The sequence below is a fragment of the Myotis yumanensis genome, unplaced genomic scaffold (genome assembly GCF_028538775.1).
Source record: "Myotis yumanensis isolate MYYU_CA2020_CCGP unplaced genomic scaffold, mMyoYum1.0.hap1 SCAF_10, whole genome shotgun sequence".
Lineage (NCBI taxonomy): Eukaryota > Metazoa > Chordata > Mammalia > Chiroptera > Vespertilionidae > Myotis > Myotis yumanensis.
The window spans coordinates 36,097,551-36,117,441 of NW_027223761.1; the positions used below are offsets into that span (position 1 = coordinate 36,097,551).

Sequence of the window (19,891 nt, forward strand, 5' to 3'; positions counted from 1 at the left end):
GAAAGGAATTTGGTAATCATCATCATATAAACTGTACTTAAAGTCATAGGATAGATGAATTACCTAGGGGGAAAGTATTCAGAGAGAAGAGAAAAGGGTCCAGCATAAATCCTAGGGTACATCCATATTTAGAGATCAAATATAGAAGGAGAAGCCAGCAAAGATAGCTGAAGTAGTGGTGAAAGAGCCTATCAGGTAGAAGGAAATCTTGAAAGCATGAAGTCATGGAAACCAAGAGAAAAATGAATGAATAAATATCAACAAGATAATATGCACAAATATTTTCTCAGCTCCTGCTGTGTGCAAAGAACTCTACTAGAATGCAGAAGAGCTCCCAATCTCAAGGGCCTTATTAGGTCCTTAAAAATAATATAGTACACTAGAGGCTCGGTGCACAAATTCATGCACAGGTGGGGATCCTAAGCCTGGCAGGCAATTAGGGTTGATTGGGGCCGGTCAGCCAGCGGGGGGAAGGGATCGAGTGAGGTTGGCTGGCCACGGAGGTTAGCTATGGGAGCACACTGACCACCAGGGGGCAGCTCCTGCATTGAGCGTTTGCCCCCTGGTGGTCAGTGCACATCATAGCGACTGGTCAACTGGTCATTTGGTCATAATGGTCACTTAGGCTTTTATATATATATAGATAGCATTTTTTCTTGTTCAGTTTAACATTAATTCCACCCTTTTCTGCCTTTGTTTCTAATTGATGTATCTTTTGTCTAGATTGTGAGCTCCTTGAAAACAGATTAAGCTCAAGCTCCTTGCCTAATCCTATATTAATTCATTAGCCTTATTTTTTTCTGCCAAATTTCAGACAAAGATCACTAAATTTTAGTCATATAAAACACTGCTATTATAACAGAGAAAATTTGAGTACCATAGAGCTAGGTTTATGGATAAGTACGACTGGAGGTGGGATGTAGCTAGGAACAGGGAAGTAGTCTGAAACCAGATTACAAAGGGCCAAACTAAGGTGTTCTGATATTATTCTGTTAGGGGAAATCTACTGACATTTTTGAGCAGGGCATTTATATATTCATATCTGTGCCTCAGGAATAAATAGGTAGAGGGGAGAAATGAGGATGGCCTCAAAATTACAAGCAATAGCACATTAGTGGGAGTGAATTCTTTGAGGCAGCAATACCAGCCTAACTGGCTCTCTGAGAGAAGCCTGGGTGTCTGGGAGTGGTGAAAAATAAGACCAACAGAAGAGGTAAGGTAGGGCCAGGATATGAAGGGCTTGAGAGCCAGACAAAAGCATATGAACTGGGATCCCTGGGTTCGAATGCCTGTTAACCTACTTGGAGAAAGTTCCTTTTCTAGAACCCAGTTTCCTTTTCCTAGGTCCCCCCCCCCCCCCCCAGCTGTAAATGTTATCATTTTCTACAATATTCTGACCAGCTATAGTGGTTCTCAAACCTTGACTGCACATTGGAATCACAAGCTTTAAAAGCTGTTGATGTCTGGATCCCACTCTCAGAGATTCAAATTTACTTGGTCTTGGATGCAGCCTGAGCACTGAGAATTTTAAAAGGTCCCCAGGTGATTTTACTGTGTAGCCAAGATTGAGATAAACCCAATCTTGAAAATAGTAGAAAATAATGAAGCACTAAGATCTTAAACATGGCAATGGTATGTTGGGGTTGGGGGAAGTGTTTTAAGGAAGACTAATATGAGTATCCAGAGTAGAGGGAAAAGACTATAGGAGACTTAACTGGAATTTTTCAATAATCCAGGAGAACATTTTATACTAAGGTCTAGATTAGTATGTATGCAATAATGTTGTGGGACAGATGAATGTAGGAAGAAGTTTATTTAGAGGGAAATATCAGAACTCAGTAACTTATTGAATATTAAACCTGATCAAAAGAAACAGAAAATGTAGAGTCAAGTTTCTAGTACAGAAGAGTAGTGGGATACTTAGCAAAACTAAAGTAATTGTGAAATAGGTAATTAATCAATATTATTGATAATATAGTAATTGACATGTAATTACTATGTCAGGGACTGTGCTATGTGCGTTACATACATTATCTCATTTAATGCTTATAACAACTCTATAAACAGTTATTCCTATTTTACAGATCCAGGAACTAAGAAGAGAGCAATTACATAAAAGCTACATAGTAAGTGGTAGAGAAGATATTTAACTAGTCTGACTCCTTTTCCTTATAATAGGAAGATGATCAGTTACATACTGAATCTTTTGAATTTGAACAAATAATTCAAAAGAGTGAAATGGCTATAGAGGTCAGACTGGAACATAAATGAGTGAGCCAAGTGAGATTTAACTATAGTGCAGCGGTTCTCAACCTGTGGGTCGAGACCCCTTTGGCGGTCAAACGACCCTTTCACAGGGGTCGCCTAAGACCATCCTGCATATCAGATATTTACATTATGATTCATAACAGTAGCAAACATTACAGTTATGAAGTAGCAACGAAAATAATTTTATGGTTGGGTCACAACATGAGGAACTGTATTTAAAGGGCCAGAAGGTTGAGAACCACTGTTATAGTGGAATAAGGAAAAACATCTAGATAAGGCCGTTGCTACTCAGCTATACTTGAATATCCATTGGAATTTCAAGCCCCTTATTGCCATATTTTAAGATTGTTCATGAAAGATGGAAATCTGGATTTGTATGTAAAATCTCCTAAAATTTGAATGTCAACTAATTCAAATGTTTAAAATTACTGTGTGGCCCAAAGTAAATAAGGCTGCAAGTTTGCATCTCAGATCAAGAATAGGCTATTGGAAATTCAGAATTGAAGTTAGTGAGAGATCTGGGCTGGAGATGTATGATTAGGGAATCCTTAAGTTCAGAGAGGATAGCAGATGCTCCAGGAGCTATATATATATATTAACTAGCATTTAACATGATTAGTTAAAATAATACAAAAATATGACAGCTAACAAGTCAGGACTCTAAGAGGTTTTCAATCTTAGAAAAAACGACATAAAATGGAAGTGTTAAACCTAGCAGATTGAAGTGGGTGTATTTCAAATTCTATTTTCTAGACACTAAAATCTAAACTCCAGACAATGACTTGAATTTTCATATATCCATGATGTGATGGAAATATATCAAAATTGTTTCAAGTTCCTCTATTAAAAGACCATCCAAGTTATAGGGCTTGGTAACATAGAAGAGCTAAGTGAGGTTTAACGATAATGAAATAAGGAAAACACACATAGATGAGGCCGTTGCTGCTCAGCTAAACTTAAATATCCATAGGAATTTCAGGCCCCTAGGTATCTCTTTGAAGTCTAGACTAGAATAGTGTTTTTGAACACTATTTTATCAGATTAATTTATTATTAGTCATGAATAATGTAAAGGAGCTATGCAAAAATAAAGATTACATATATGAAAGTATATGTAAAACCCTACAAAAATTATAAATATTGTTATTTTGAAGCTAGAAGGGTCCTGAAGTTATAAAGTGAAACCTTTTGTATTTGAAACACAACTTACGCCTTTTCCTCAAAAAAGCCTTTTTTTTTACATGTAACTCCAAGAGTGAGAATCTTTTCCAGTTGTTGAAGATAAAGTTCAGTGACGTTGACTTAATAGCAATAATTGTGGTAATATAATGAGGGGGAATGATCAGTTTAGTACATGGCAAAGATCTAAAGATAATGGAATTGTGTTTCAAACTTTCAGAATTACACCGCAGCCGAGGTAGGAGTCCTGTGATCAGGTTTAAAAGTCCCAGGAAGCCAAACCGGTTTGGCTCAGTGGATAGAGCGTAGGCCTGCGGACTCAAGGGTCCCGGGTTCGATTCCGGTCAAGGGCATGTACCCTGGTTGCGGGCACATCCCCAGTGGGGGGCGTGCAGGAGGCAGCTGATCAATCTCTCTCGTTGATGTTTCTGACTCTCTATCCCTCTCCTTTCTTCTCTGTAAAAAATCAATAAAATATTTAAAAAAAAAAAAAAAAAAAAAAAAAAAAAAAAGTCCCAGGAAAAAGTGCAACTCTCTTGAAACTATTAAGGATTAGGTGCTTTCAACCCCAAGAGCTGTTTGACAGTCAAATATAAGTCTGGGTGTTTGACAATCCCGCCCTTTATCGAACGCTCTCTTTAAAAGGCATGCGTGTTCACACACACACACTTTCTTTTGATTACACATTTATCAAGAACTGTACATCCAAAATGCAGATGGGGAAAGTTCTGTTGGTTGTTTAGTATTTGAAAACATGACTCCCTTTTTTGGATAGCCGAAATGTCGCAAACGAGGTAACTTCATTTTACTGCACCTCTCCTGGAAAATACTACCTGAGAAGTAGAAACAGTTCACCCTGTCGGCTTTGAAAAGCCTAATCCTATTTGTTAGGGTGGACCTTACATAAAATGGAAATGCAATCTTCAACATGCTTTAAAAACAAACAAACAAACAAAACCGAAAACCAACAAAAAACCCCAAGCGCTAGCAATTAAAACCCTCGGCGCCTGCACTCCGCAAACACTTCTCCCAAATTGGCCTGCATGTGCTGGGTGCTGCCCAGGGCCACCGGCCGCACATTCCTTGGGGAACGCTGTTTTTGTGTGAGGCGTTAAGGCAGACAATAACCCCCCTCGTCCCCCGCACCACCACCACCACCACCCTTTCTCGTTCACTCTGCGGGGGGTGGATAATTAGGGCGCGGAATAAGCTTTCTTGACGCGCTGGGGTGCACCGTCCGGCGCCTGAACCCCACTTCCCGCTCCCCCGCCCTAAGGCAGCCGGAGCGGAGCCCCGGAGACCTAGCGAGTCCGGGCGCTAGGCCTCGTCCTACGGGCCCGTCCGGGAAGCCGGCTCGAGGGGCACTCCCGGCTCCGTGGAGGCGCCGAGAAAACCAGGCTCCGACAGCTCCGGGCAGGAGTCGGGGCGGGCAGAAGGGCGAGCTTCCCCCGCCACACACACTCCGGGGGGACGAGAGGAGAGGGGAGGAGGGCGGTGGCACCGCAGCGTGGGGCCGGGAACAAAGACGAGGCAGAGGAGCCGGCCACGCCGACGCCGACGCCGAGGGCGCCCCGACTTGACGCACGCCGGCCGTGCCCGCAGCCCTACGCCGCCGGCGGGCGCGCAGCCTTCGCGAATACGGCTTTGCGCACTGCGGCGGGCTGCGCCGCAACCGAGCTTGCCGGCGGCTCCTCCCGCGTCCTGCGCGGATTGGCGGCGGGCGGCAGCCCGGCTGCTGATTGGGTGGCGCCGGAGCCATTCGGGGCGGCCCCGGCGGGTTCGCCGCCCCAGAGTGATAAGTGGGGCTCCGGACACGCCTCGGCGCCAGCGGTGAGTCGGAGCTCTATGGAGGCGGCCGCGAGTCCCGGGTGGTGGCCGTAGCGGAGACTCCTTTGAGCTGAGCGCTTCTAGCCGGTCCCGACTCCTTCCTCCCCCTTCCCTCCCCCTTTTTTGTTTTCCGTTCCCCTTCCCCCCCTTCCCCGTCCCCGACGACCGGATCCTGAGGCGGCAGCTGCAGTGGCGGCTGCTGAGTTCTGGGTGAAGGTGAGTGCCGCGCCGCCGCCGCGAGGAGCGCTCTAAAATGGCCGCCGCGCCCAGGCCGCTTCTTCTCCAGCGGCACAAAATGGCGGCCGCGGGCATCGGGCGGGGCGGCCTTGAATAGCGTGTCCTCCGCGCTTCGAGGCCCTGGGAATTCTTCGCCTTTGTTCTCCCTTCGCGTTGTCGACCGAGTAGAAGACGGCAACCCCTGCGGCCCGCGCCGCCCTGGCGGCTGCGGGGCTGAGGTCCGGGCGGGCCGCGGCGCGGGTGCGTTCCGACGGGAGAGCGTGGAGGGGCCGCACGCGCCGCAGCGGGGAGGAGGCGGGCCACGGGGGGGCCCAGCCGTTGGCGCGGGACCAGCCGAGGCGCAGGAGTCCCGCAGACCGGCCTCCCGGCGGGGAGGTGTGTAAATCCCCGAGGCCGGCCCGGAGCGCCGGGGGTCCTTCTTGGGGGGGTGGGGGGAGGCGAGGCGTCCCCGGCGGCCCCTCCTGAGCCGGAGACAGAAGAAAACGAGGGTGTCTCCTTTGCCGGTTGGGGAGGGAATGGAGGCGGGGGTCGGCCCCTGGGGACTGACGGGCCGTGGGGGCCCGTGGGGGGCGGCGGGGGAGAAGGAGGCCGCCTGCCCACGGAGAACAAAGAGCCGGGCGCCGCCGGCCTCCCCTCGCCGGCCGCTTCGCCGGGCGCCCGGCGGAAACGCTTCCCCGCCTCCAGCCGGCGGGGAGGACCCGGCGCTCTTTGTTCCCAGGAAGGGAGGAGCGGGCGGAGGCCCCGCTGCCATGTTGCGGCCTGGCCTCCGCCTGTTGGAGCCGCGCTGCGCTCCCCTCTGGGCGCCTCCCCGGTGCCCCCCGCGGAGGAGTGAGCTGTGGGGACAGGGAACCGCCGGCGGTCGGCTGTCCCTGCTCCAGGCTTGGGCGGGTCGTTGGCATCAGCTCTCGGGGCCTTTCCCACATAAAGTGCCCGGTTGATGGTTAGATTTTCTATTGCTGATCTCAGTGCTCAGTGTTACAGGAGGGAGAATGGCTTTTTCTCAAAGAGTCTCTTACAGCTGGGATGTTTTTATATGTATGCGAAGGCTCTTTGCATCCTTGAACACAAGGGAATTTCCAGTTGGCTAAACAACTAAATTTTACTGCCCATTTTCGAGTCTGGGATCTGCAGTGCAGGGAAAGTTCCATCGACTGCGGGCCAGGGTCCGGAGTGAATGATGATTGAAGGCGGGCTGCAGATTGTGTGTGAGCAGCGTCTAATTTTGTACTCTTTCTCATTCTAGGTTTTTCATTTCTCCCACCCCCATCCCTCCCCACCCCATCCATTAATATTATTCTTTTGAAGATTCTTCATTGTCAAGCCGCCAAAGTGGAGAGTGCGATCGCAGAAGGGGGTGCTTCTCGTTTCAGGTGTGTGTAGCTTTATTCTGGGCAGTTGTTAAAGACCAGTCCCAAAACCAAAAGAATCGCCGCACTAAATAATTCTGAATAAATGTGCTGTACATTTAATTTATAATGTGTCTTGTTCGTTTTTCTTTGAAGTCCTTAAATGTTCATTATCTTCTGTTAATTGCCATGTGAAAATAAATGTAATCGATCGTTTGGCTTTTCATTTGGCGCAAGTTCAGTCTTCATCTGTGGTGTAATTTTCTAAAATACAGAATAATTAAAGAGATCCTTTCTCCCTCTGAATGAAGCATAATTGGGGCCTAGTTTTTTAAAATGTTTTTCTTTTAATTAGTGCTTCTTCGGGCGGAGGAGGAAGTAGGGGTGCACCTCAGCACTATCCCAAGACTGCTGGCAACAGGTAAACGTAAAAACAATGAGTTTTACAAATAACAAATTGTATTAATAATCTTTGTCATGCATAACAAAATAATTACAGCATTAGACATCAGGAATCCCAACCTAATGATTTCTGCAAAAGAACCTAAATTTAGATTATACATGTAACATGGTCATGAGACTTAGAAAATGTTGGTTCCCAGGGTGGGGCAGCATTGGCAGCACCTGGGAGTCTCTTAGACATGTAAACCTCGGGCCCTGCCCCGACCCACTGCAGCAGAAACGAGTGGGCCCAGCAACCTGTTCTAACAAAAGCCCATAAGGCGATTCAGATGCATACTTGTTTGAGAACCACTGATTGAGTTTTTTAGTTGTAAGGGAAATTGAGAAACCCTAAACTGAAATTTGTTTCATTTAGAAGGATTTGTGATCAGTATGACAGTTGATATATGTGTTTGGGTGCTACATTTTAAATTGTCTTAATTTCAATTATAAATATATTTTTATCAGCGAGTTCCTGGGGAAAACCCCAGGGCAAAACGCTCAGAAATGGATTCCTGCACGAAGCACTAGACGAGATGACAACTCCGCAGCAAACAACTCCGCAAATGAAAAAGAACGACATGATGCAATCTTCAGGAAAGTAAGAGGGTAAGTTTATAGGTCTACTTGGTCTTTTAACAAATGCCGGTGTGGATGGTTCTATCTTAAAGAGCAGCACCATCAGTATTTGGGGGCTTAGAGTTGCTTTCAGCCTGTTGTGCTGACATTGCCCATGTCTGGTGTATAACCCAGTGAAGTGCACAGAACAGGTCTTAGCTCCTGCATCTGGCCTTGATAATAGGGGGGCTCTTGTTCTCTGGTTTTTGAGGACGAGTGAAAGATCTGTCAGACAGCTGGAGACCCCCAATCAGGTACAGATATTATCTAAATTACAGTGACAGGGTTTTTTAAAAGTCTGTTTGGTTAGATGGGTACAAAGAAATGTCTTGATATTAAAGGGAGACGATAGAAGAAAAAATGAACATAATTTAAAAACTGTTTTTCAAGTTAGTAATTCTTTGTGTGTTAGCTGACACTTAAGTGTGATTCCTTTTTCCCCAGCATACTAAATAAGCTTACTCCTGAAAAGTTTGACAAGCTATGCCTTGAGCTCCTCAATGTGGGTGTAGAGTCTAAACTCATCCTTAAAGGGGTCATACTGCTGGTAAGTTAACTGAAAGGGTAAGGAAAATATTAAACCAATCTTGGGCTTTTTCACACTTGTATTATTGCTGAGAACTCTGAGGAATGAGCTAGGTAAATGTGTTTTTTAATAATGGTGATTTTTTTAAAACCCACTAACTTAATGGCATCAAACTTAAAAAGTGGTTTTTTAATTGTTCATACTATTGTTGCATGGAAAGTTAATGGGCTTATTGTAAACAGGCCTATTTGGGGTTTTTTTGGTTTGTTTTTCAGCCAGTTTTGATCTTGGGTGAATTTGCGTGATAGTGATAGAACATTCCAGTGTCTGTTTACAGTTTTGATATTCAGCATACTAGGCATGGGGGGTGGAGGGAGGGGCGGCAGTGACAAGTATGAGATCTGTATAACTGGGCTTTAATACACTGAGTGGCCAGGTTATTATGACCACCCCACCAGTACTTCATTGACACTTCCAAAAATGCTGAATATTGAAAACTTCCTAAGCAAATACTCTCAAGGTTTTATTATTATTATTATTTGCGTAACTAATTCACTTCATTGTACTGATGGGGTGGTCATAATAATCTGGCCACTCAGTGTATACTATAATAGCTAACAGTTAAATACTTGTGTTTTCCTAAGCACTTTACTTGCATTGTCTAATTCAGTTTATACTGTAAACCTTACAAAAAGGGGGTTTTTTTATTCCTAAATTATAAGTGAGGCATGGAGAATTTATCAGTAAGAAATTTGAGAAGATTAAGAGTGCAACGAATCATTACATTATAAAGGAAGGATTAAGTTGTCATATTTAGTATTTTTAAAATGACATTTCCTGTAGATTGTGGACAAAGCCTTAGAAGAGCCAAAGTATAGCTCATTGTATGCTCAGCTATGTCTGCGATTGGCAGAGGATGCACCAAACTTTGATGGCCCAGCAGCAGAGGGTCAACCAGGACAGAAGCAAAGCACAGTAAGTGGTAGTGCTTCCTTTGCCTATTTTTTAAAGTTGATTTGAAAGATTTCATTAATAAAACTTTCCAAATGTCTTGTTTTTAATAGACATTCAGACGCCTCCTAATCTCCAAATTACAAGATGAATTTGAAAATCGAACCAGAAATGTTGATGGTGAGGATTTATATTTGCTATTAAGTAGTGTACTGTACATTTTCAACTTAATTCTGAATGTTGACTTGAATTCTTTTTTATTTTTTCCAGTCTATGATAAGCGTGAAAATCCCCTTCTCCCCGAGGAGGAGGAACAGAGAGCCATTGCTAAGATCAAGATGTTGGGGAACATCAAATTCATTGGAGAACTTGGAAAGCTTGATCTTATTCATGAATCTATCCTTCATAAGTGCATCAAAACAGTAAGTATGATTAAGAATTAGGCTTAGATAATCACAATTATTTGGGGGAAATGAGTCAATTATAATTGTTTCTGCCATCTGAGAATGTTGGTCGACTAATTATTTTAGATGACCAGCAAAACTTGAATGTTCTGAACATGGAAGTAAGTATGCAGTGCAATAAGGTAGGGGTAAAACTGATGGGATTCCTTCACAGTATCGTATCGTTAGATACGATAGGAACTCTGAGTCAATGCAAACATAAGGGAAAGTACTACATAAACATGATTTTTGTCAACATATCGGTCATTTCTTTTGGTAGCTTTTGGAAAAGAAGAAGAGAGTCCAACTCAAAGATATGGGAGAGGATTTGGAGTGCCTCTGTCAGATAATGAGGACAGTGGGACCTAGATTAGACCATGAACGAGCCAAGGTATGTGTGTTACTAACAAATAATATGAGTAGTTTATCTTGATTTCATTAAAATCAGATGACTTTTTATGATAAAGGGGATTGCCATATTTAATCATTAACCTTGATTAGAATCTGGAAGTCTTAAAAGCCTTCAGTAGTATACATTTGCCATAACACTTTCTTTTAACGATTTTTTTCATTTTACTTTATTAGTCCTTAATGGATCAGTACTTTGCCCGAATGTGCTCCTTGATGTTAAGTAAGGAATTGCCAGCAAGGATTCGTTTCCTGCTGCAGGTAAAACTGGTTTCTTTAATTATGTTGATGAGCTCACTTTTTCTGTTTAGAATATTAAAATGAAATTTATTAAAACTATTTTTAAATTAAAGGATACCGTAGAGTTGCGAGAACACCATTGGGTTCCTCGCAAGGCTTTTCTTGACAATGGACCAAAGACGATCAATCAAATCCGTCAAGATGCAGTAAAGGTAAGATTTTTTTCTTTTATCAGGTGGGCTTTAAGATTATGACCAAAGAGCCCTCTTAAAACTTGTTTGAGACTATCTCATCTTACTGGTGGAGCTCAGAAATTTTTATAAATAGTACCCTGATAGTCTATAATTTTTCTGCTTTCCCCCAAAATAAGAATTTTAGTTTTATGTAAGTGTCCAAAACAAGTATTCTATTCACTTTATTTCTAAAGGATCTAGGAGTGTTTATTCCAGCTCCTATGGCTCAAGGGATGAGAAGTGACTTCTTTCTGGAGGGACCGTTCATGCCACCCAGGATGAAAATGGATAGGGACCCACTTGGAGGACTTGCTGATATGTTTGGACAAATGCCAGGTGATTTTGAACAAAAGAGTGGTTTGGTTAAATTTAAAAATCAGTATAACAAAATAGAATTGTAAAATGATGTCCCATGTATGTATTTCAAGGCAGTGGAATTGGTACTGGTCCAGGAGTTATCCAGGATAGATTTTCACCCACCATGGGGCGTCATCGCCCAAACCAGCTCTTCAATGGCCATGGGGGACACATCATGCCTCCCACACAATCGCAGTTTGGAGAGATGGGAGGCAAGTTTATGAAAAGCCAGGTAAGAAAAACTTAAGAATGTTTAAGCAAAAAGTATTAAACCCTGTAATGTGATTTAGTTTTGCTTTTTAAAAAGTGCTAATACTTTAGGGTCATGTGTGTTTTTCTAAACCAAATTTACATCTGTGGCAGTTGTTTTAAACTGGGTGAAATACTTGTCCTTAAGATTAGTAAAGTATTAGTAAAATCACATCACTTTATTTCCTGTTAGGGTTAGATTTATATTCTTCCCTGTTTCATCTTTTACTTTCTCTGGGCAAATTCAGTTAAGCTTTCCTTATGGCTTGGCTCATCCCTTTGGTACTTTATTACCATAATTTGTGGACCCCTTTTTATCTAGACTTTCTTTCTCCCTTTCTGAAATAGGGGCTAAGCCAGCTCTACCATAACCAGAGTCAGGGACTCTTATCCCAGCTGCAAGGACAGTCGAAGGATATGCCACCTCGGTTTTCTAAGAAAGGACAGCTTAATGCAGATGAGGTACATTTGCCTATGTTACTTGATATACCACAGTTTGTCAATTCAGAAATTGCCCGATGATTACAAAAAGACGCGTTAGAGGACTTAAATGCTGGAATTCTTCATCTTCTTTCTTCCTTTTTCTGTACTACTTTTTCTATCTTTATATGTCCAGCGTCCTATGAGCGAAGATTATGAGATATGAGGGCAAGTTTCTTAAAGTGTTTAGTGAGAACAAGGAAAATGGTTGTCAAGATTTTGATTGTGATTTCCCTCTAACTAGAATGACTTAACATTAAAACAAGATATTTCCTAAACTCTAATTACATTTTCTTGTTATTTTAGTGATGCCAGTCCTAGGAGAATTCTGATATAAGTGTAAGAATTAATAGTATCTGATTCTCCTATGAATTGGATCTTCAGGGTTCTAGACAGAAATTAAACCTGTTAACAAAGAGTACCTTTTTAGTTATTGGTGAAATTTGCATTCCTGCCCTAGGATTTTGGAATGTTGCATTTGGTATCTTACCAACTGCATGTTGTTAACTTGGGTATCTGTTTTGATTTGTTTTCAATTCTAGATTAGCCTGAGGCCTGCTCAGTCGTTCCTAATGAATAAAAATCAAGTGCCAAAGCTTCAGCCCCAAATAACTATGATCCCTCCTAGTGCACAACCACCACGCACTCAAACACCACCTCTGGGACAGGTATAGCAACTTCTACTTCATACTTTCTGAAGATGTCTAAAGATTTTCTTAGTGTATTCCCCTCTAAATTCACAAGTTTATTTTTTAATTTCTTATTAAAACATTCACACCTATTATGTTGTTTTTTAGACACCTCAGCTTGGTCTCAAAACTAATCCACCACTTATCCAGGAAAAGCCCGCCAAGACCAGTAAAAAGCCTCCACCCTCAAAGGAAGAACTACTTAAACTAACTGTAAGTTTCAGATAATCTCATAGTCTAGATCATGAAGTATATTTGGTTTGATTTTTTTGTTTTTTAGAAAAAGCACTGAAGACATTTGGATTGTGTTCTTTTCAGGAAACTGTTGTGACTGAATATCTGAATAGCGGAAATTCGAATGAAGCTGTCAATGGTGTAAGAGAAATGAGGGCTCCTAAACACTTTCTTCCTGAGATGTTAAGCAAAGTTATCATCCTGTCGCTAGACAGAAGTGATGAAGATAAAGAAAAAGCAAGTTCTTTGATCAGTTTACTCAAACAGGAAGGCATAGCCACAAGTGACAACTTCATGCAGGTAGAATACTTTTCTGATTCTGTGAGGACTCTTTCCATTCAAATTTAAGAACGGATAAACTGACTGTTACATATTCCTTTTAAGGCTTTCCTGAATGTATTGGACCAGTGCCCCAAACTGGAGGTTGACATCCCCTTGGTGAAATCATATTTAGCACAGTTTGCAGCTCGTGCCATCATTTCAGAGCTGGTGAGCATTTCAGAACTAGCTCAACCACTGGAAAGTGGCACCCATTTTCCTCTCTTCTTACTTTGTCTTCAGCAACTAGCTAAATTACAAGATCGAGAGTGGTTAACAGAACTTTTTCAACAAAGCAAGGTCAATATGCAGAAAATGCTCCCAGGTAAGAGAATGATGGGGAGTTTTTTGTTTTGTTCTTGTTTTTTATGCTAAGTCTAGATTCCTTAGTACCTTGAATGGAGTTGTGTAGGTCAGATGGTGTGTCTGTCCTGCCCAGATAATAAGCATTACCTCACACAAGTAGATTTCACTTTATTAAAAAGTCATGATTTTTAACTACTTTAATTTGCTTCACATGTCAAGAGTTTTCTTTGCTGGGTTAGCTCTTTATTCTTTTTCATGAATCTTGTACATTTGGAAAATTGTCTTTTCAGAAATTGATCAAAATAAGGATCGCATGTTGGAGATTTTGGAAGGAAAGGGACTGAGTTTCTTATTCCCACTTCTCAAATTGGAGAAGGAACTATTGAAGCAAATAAAGTTGGATCCATCCCCTCAAACCATATATAAGTGGATTAAAGATAACATCTCCCCAAAACTTCATGTAGATAAAGGATTTGTGAACATCTTAATGACTAGGTAAGAAAATGTTTCCGCCTATAAAACGTCTGTAGGGTAAGGGATTAAGAATTGTCTGTTTTTAGTTAGAAAATTTACTTTTGGGTTCTAATAAGATCTTTTTCTCTGTAGCTTCTTACAGTATATTTCTAGTGAAGTAAACCCACCCAGTGATGAAACAGATTCTTCCTCTGCTCCTTCCAAAGAGCAGTTAGAGCAGGAAAAACAACTGCTGCTTTCTTTCAAGCCAGTGATGCAGAAATTCCTTCACGATCATGTTGATCTACAAGTCAGTGCCCTCTATGCTCTTCAGGTGCACTGCTACAACAGCAACTTCCCAAAAGGTGAGAGGACCAGCCTCAGAAAAGGGGCCGGTAGGGGGCGACTTTTAAACAGCACATTAAATAATGAGATGACATTTTGTTTTTAGGCATGTTACTCCGCTTTTTTGTTCACTTCTATGACATGGAAATTATTGAAGAAGAAGCTTTCTTGGCTTGGAAAGAAGATATAACCCAAGAGTTTCCGGGGAAAGGCAAGGCTTTGTTCCAGGTAAATGTTATGCTGGAGAAATTTGGTCTGCTTTTTCCAGTTTACTTGGTCTTACTGTAATGACAAGTCTTTAAAACTGAAATACAAGCAAAATAGTCATGACATTCCGCGCTGTCATGCTGTGGTAGAGTAGGTAGTTAGCTTCAGCAAAATGAGGTAAAGCTATGAAGTAAAAGGCTTCAGTCCTTTGTGTAAAATGTTAGGTTAGAAGTGGCTAATTTTATTTTAAGTAAAGCCACTTAAAGGCTGGGTGAGATTGCAAGGTGGGTTTAAGCCTTCTTTTAATGCCATTAAAAGGAGATTGTTTTTTCTCATAGCTTGATTTTCAGTCTGACTGAGTAGAATTCTGGTTCTAGGGGATTCTAAATGACAGCAGGTTCCAGGCCAGATACAGAGATTCTGACTTCATAGGTCTGTGGTACACAATCCAGGTGATTGTTAGACTAGTGTTCCAGGGGACCAGGCCTTGAGAAACTGGTCTACAGTATCTTATCTGTACTCCTAAGGCTCTATGAGGATCAATCACCCTTGCAGCATTTACACTTAGCTCTGTCCTTGGAGAGACTGATCCCGCAATTTTGGGGTGCTAGACATTTATTTAGGAATCTTACTGACATTTTTTAAGAGAGGGGAAGGGAGAAAGAAACATCAGTCAGTTGCCTCACACACACAAGCTGGCTGGGCATCGAACCCATAGCCCAGGCATGTGCCCTGGCCTGGAAGCAAACCTGCAACCTTTGGGTGTATAGGAGGACACACCAACTGAGCTACACCAACCAGGGCTAGGAATCTTCTTTTCCCCCCTCTCCTTCACAGTATAGCTTTAACAGATGTAGGTTTGGAACGAGCATCTGTCTCCTGTCTCCTAAAAGGATCCTGAAATATATAACGAGTGGTGTCAAAAAATGACATCTGAGCTAACTTACCATAAATAGTTTATATCGGTGGTCACCAACTTTTCAAACCTCATGGACACCAGTGGTCTGCTGACCACCATTTGGGACTGCTGGCTTGTATGATATCCAAAATCTAAATAATGAATACTTTAAAAAATAACTTGAAAGTTAATATATAAATAGTATATTTGCTTTATGTCCTGGAAACAATTATAAAAGGTAAACATAAAACTGCTGTCCTTGGGTGGGTGCTAATTCGGTCTTCAAAGCTTCTGTTTTGAGTTTTTCCGTCAGTACTACCTATTTTTTTATGTTACAAATTAATTTACAGGTGAATCAGTGGCTAACCTGGCTAGAAACTGCTGAAGAAGAAGAATCAGAGGAAGAAGCTGACTAAAGAACCAGCCAAAGCCTTAAATTGTGCAAAACATACTGTTGCTATGATGTAACTGCATTTGACCTAACCACTGCGAAAATTCATTCCGCTGTAATGTTTTCACTATTTAAAGCAGAAGCACGTCAGTTAGGATTTTCTTCTGCATAAGGTTTTTTTGTAGTGTAATGTCTTAATCATAGTCTACCATCAAATATTTTAGGAGTATCTTTAATGTTTAGATAGTATATTAGCAGCATGCAATACTTACATCATAAGTTCGCAAGCAGAAGGCAGTCTATTGCAAGGATCTTCTTTGCTGCCAGTTATCATAGGCTGTTTTAAGTTAGAAAACTGAATAGCAACACTGAATACTGTAGAAATGCACTTTGCTCAGTAATACTTGAGTTGTTGCAATATTTGATTATCCATTTGGTTGTTACAGAAAAATTCTTAACTGTAATTGATGGTTGTTGCCGTAATAGTATATTGCCTGTATTTCTACCTCTAGTAATGGGCTTTACATGCTAGATTTTAATATCCTTGAGCCTGGGCAAGTGCACAAGTCTTTTTAAAAAGAAACATGGTTTACTTGCACAAAACTGATCAGTTTTGAGAGATCGTTAATGCCCTTGAAGTGGTTTTTGTGGGTGTGAAACAAATGGTGAGAATTTGAATTGGTCCCTCTTATTATAGTATTGAAATTAAGTCTACTTAATTTATCAAGTCATGTTCATGCCCTGATTTTATATACTTGTATCTATCAATAAACATTGTGATACTTGATATAGTTGTGTGTGACTTTAAGTTATCATCCACCAACTTCAAAGTTTGGGAACTTTAAATTCTTACTACTCTACCTTTCCATGATGAGACAACTTCTCAGGTCAGGTTATTGGAAATAATATATAAACAATTCCTGTAACCAAAGGCAGTGCTGAGATCATAAGTCTCATAATAAGTACATAGCAACAAACTTCGGCGGTGAGTAGAACCAATGTTTGTGTCCTATTTGAGTCAGAGAAGCTTGCCCTTACTATTTTGGCAGGCCTCTTCACTGACATTCTAACATTCATAATAGACTTAGAGCTTTTGGTGGATATCCTGAGTACAATGAAATTAAGGCTAAGTAGAGACATGCAGATGAATTTTTTTTAAATGTTTTGATTTTAGAGGGAGAGTTCTAGAAACATTAGTGAATGATGAGTCATTGCCTCCTGCAAGCCCCTTACTTAGGGATTGAGTTCATAACCAGGGCATGTGCCCCAACCAGGAATGGAACTGACCTCCCTGCAGACCACTTTAGATAAAGAGAACTTAGGAAGCTGACTGCTGGGCTGTGGAATTAATGAGCTATAAATTGCATTATTCCTGGCCTTCTGCCCAACCTTCCCCTTAAATGGGGACATTGGAGTTAGCCTGGTAAATGTGTATAGTAGGTCTTTGCTTCAGTTTACAGCCAGAATTCCTCTAATTCAGCTAGGGAACTGGACCAAAGGAAGTCTTAGGCCTAATGTGTAGTTGTCATTGGTTATAGAAGTCGGGCTTTCACATACCACTCCCATGCTTCAAGAACAACTCAACAGAATGAGTTGGGGGTGGGTCTGGGAAGTGTGGGGGCAGGCTGGGAGAGGACAATGGTGGTGGGGGAGGGGACATGTAATACTTTAAACAAAAAAAAAAAAACTCATACTGATGATCCCTTGAATAATCCATCTTAATCCAAACAGTATTGTATAACCTACCATACTATGGAACATTTGGATGTATTCAGCATGCACCTTGTATGAATAATGCCTTTAGTATCAGCACACAGTTATGCAGTGACTTACCTTAAAAATAAGATTCCACATCTTTTACTACCCCTTTGAGAGAGTTGTCTTCATTTTGCCAGTTCCTTTTCCATTCTCAAACAGGCTGCGCTCAAATACACCGGAGCTTTCTCAAGATCAATAACCAGGGCTATGTTCAGTAGTTTTCATTCTGTAGGCAGAATTGGAAAGTAAATCATTCCCTGGGATTTCTTTTCAGTCAACAAACTTCATTTCTACCTTGTTTGTTGGCTGTTCCTTCTCAGTCTCTGGTGGGAAACACCTCAGCTGCTTAACTGTCAAACCCAACATCTAATCAACTCCTTGCTGTCCTTCAAAACAGGAATTGGACAGCTTACCTCTCCATTCATTTCTATCCTATATGCCCCAGTAGCCTTTAACTGGATTCTCTAGCCTGGCCTCCATTTGGTTCCTGGGACACGCCAGGTATTGGATAACTGGATGACTGGCTACCTCAGCTTCATCAGGTCTTAGCTCAAGTGTCACATTTATTAGTAAGGTCCCTACTGTCCACCTCTTTAAAATGTAACCCTGCACACATAGTCTTCTTTCCTGCTGTAGGTAACTCCATGCCTACCATTATCAGGTGTACCGGTTAATGGGATTTTTTTCAATAGATGGAGTACACATATGTTGATATATATGCGATTTGATACATGTTATTTTGTATTGACAGCAAGCTTCAAAACTTCGTCATATTTTCTGAAGATGTAAACATGGATATTTTTATGTTTAAAAAAGGTCGAATTTCATGCCCAAAAAAGCATTTGCGGCAAGTTTTTAATGTGCCCTTAGCCAGAATTGAACCTGGGACCCTTTAGTCTGCAGGCCGACGCTCTATCCACTGAGCCGAACTGGCTAGGATGCATTTGTGGGAAGTTTTAATTCATTATTTTGAAGAAAAGTGCTGCTGAAAGTTATTGTATATTTCGAGAAGCTTATGGTGAACATGCTCCATCTCAAGATACTTGTGAACGCTGGTTTAAATGCTTTAAAAGTGGTGATTTCGATATGAAAGACAAAGGATGTCCAGGTCAACCGAAAAAGTTTGAAGACCAACAATTACAAGCACTATTGGATGAAGATGCATGTCAAACAACAACTTGCAGAAAGATTAAACGTTGCTCAGCAAACAATTTCAGATCGTTTACAAGCAATGGGAACGATTTTAAAGGAAGGAAAATGGGTGCCACATCAACTGAACAAAAGACAAATGGAAAACCAAAAAGTCATCAGTAAAATGTTTCAATGGCATGAAAGACTTTTTTTGCATCTAATTGTGACTGGCAATGAAAAGTGGATTTATTTTGAGAATTGCAAACGCACAAAATCATGGGTTGATCCAGGTCAACCATCAACATCGACTGCAAGGCCAAATTGCTTGGGAAAGAAGACAATGCTCTGCGTTTGGTGGGATCAGGAAGGTGAGGTGTATTGTGAGCTTCTAAAACCAAGTGAAACCGTTAATACTGATCGCTACTGACAACAACTAATCAATTTGAACCACACTTTGATTGTGAAATGAGCAGAATGTGCCTGAAGACATAGCAAAGTAATTGCTTCATGATGACGCACCATCACACACTGCAAAACCAGTTAAAGGCATGTTAAAAGATCTTGCCTGGGAAGTATTAACCCACCCCCTGTATTCACCAGACCTTGCTCCTTCAGATTACCACTTGTTCCGATCGATGGCACACACATTTTCTGAGCAGCACTTCAAAATGTACGAAGAAGTGGAAAATTGGGTCTCTGAATGGATTGCCTCAAAACAAGAAAAATTTTATTGGGACGGTATCCACAAATTACCTGAAAGATGGGGGAAATGTGTAGCTAGCGATGGACATTACTTTGAATAAAGCACTTTTGATGTTTCTCTTGAAATTATCGTGTTTTCTTTGATTACAAAATCGCATTAACTGGTACACCTGGTATATGACGTACTGAATATATCTGACCCCCTACAGAATGTGAAGAGGTTGAACTTTTTGACTGTTTTGTTCTCTACTGTATCCCCCACACCTAGAATAGTGCCTAGCACATAGTAAGCTCAAGTATTTGTTGAACCAAATCACAAATTAATAAAATTATCTTAAACAGCAGGAACTGGACATAAAAGAAGAGGTTGTGGAAAGAACTGACTTAAGCCCTAACCGGTTTGGCTCAGTGGATAGAGCGTCTGCCTGCTGACTGAAAAGTCCTGGGTTCGATTCTGGTCAAGGGCGTGTGCCTTGGTTATGGGCACATCCCCAGTGAGGGGTGTGCGGGAGGCAGCTCTTCGATGTTCCTCATTGATGTTTCTGACTCTATCCCTCTCCCTTCCTCTCTGTAAAAAAATCAATAAAATATATATATATCTCAGACTTAAGTTATAGATAGATCTAGGATTCATCCCTACCACCTATTAGCAGTGTG

At 41.7% G+C, this 19,891-nt stretch overlaps 1 protein-coding gene and 1 non-coding gene across 2 annotated transcripts; both read left to right on the forward strand.

Moving 5' to 3' along the window:
• The first annotated feature begins 1,623 nt into the window (after positions 1–1,623).
• On the forward strand, positions 1,624–16,430 carry EIF4G2 (eukaryotic translation initiation factor 4 gamma 2). Its single transcript, XM_070426993.1, has 23 exons — positions 1,624–1,632; positions 5,358–5,489; positions 6,816–6,880; positions 7,212–7,277; positions 7,766–7,906; positions 8,360–8,462; positions 9,285–9,416; positions 9,506–9,572; positions 9,663–9,814; positions 10,116–10,226; positions 10,421–10,504; positions 10,597–10,695; positions 10,911–11,052; positions 11,145–11,305; positions 11,671–11,784; positions 12,345–12,470; positions 12,600–12,704; positions 12,810–13,025; positions 13,110–13,368; positions 13,640–13,844; positions 13,956–14,167; positions 14,254–14,375; positions 15,603–16,430. Exons 1-23 carry the CDS (start codon positions 1,624–1,626, stop codon positions 15,666–15,668), a joined length of 2,889 nt encoding a protein of 962 aa, XP_070283094.1. The 3' UTR covers positions 15,669–16,430.
• LOC139019172 (small nucleolar RNA SNORD97) lies at positions 11,834–11,974 on the forward strand. The gene has a single exon (XR_011473057.1). It is a non-coding gene; the product is annotated as a small nucleolar RNA SNORD97 (small nucleolar RNA).
• Positions 16,431–19,891: the final 3,461 nt, after the last annotated feature.

Excerpts from the sequence above, each read along its gene's own strand:
- EIF4G2 (XM_070426993.1), top strand. Across the intron at positions 9,417-9,505 it reads CAGGACAGAAGCAAAGCACA|ACATTCAGACGCCTCCTAAT; the intron begins GTAAGTGGTAGT and ends TGTTTTTAATAG. Across the intron at positions 11,785-12,344 it reads GACAGCTTAATGCAGATGAG|ATTAGCCTGAGGCCTGCTCA; the intron begins GTACATTTGCCT and ends TTTCAATTCTAG.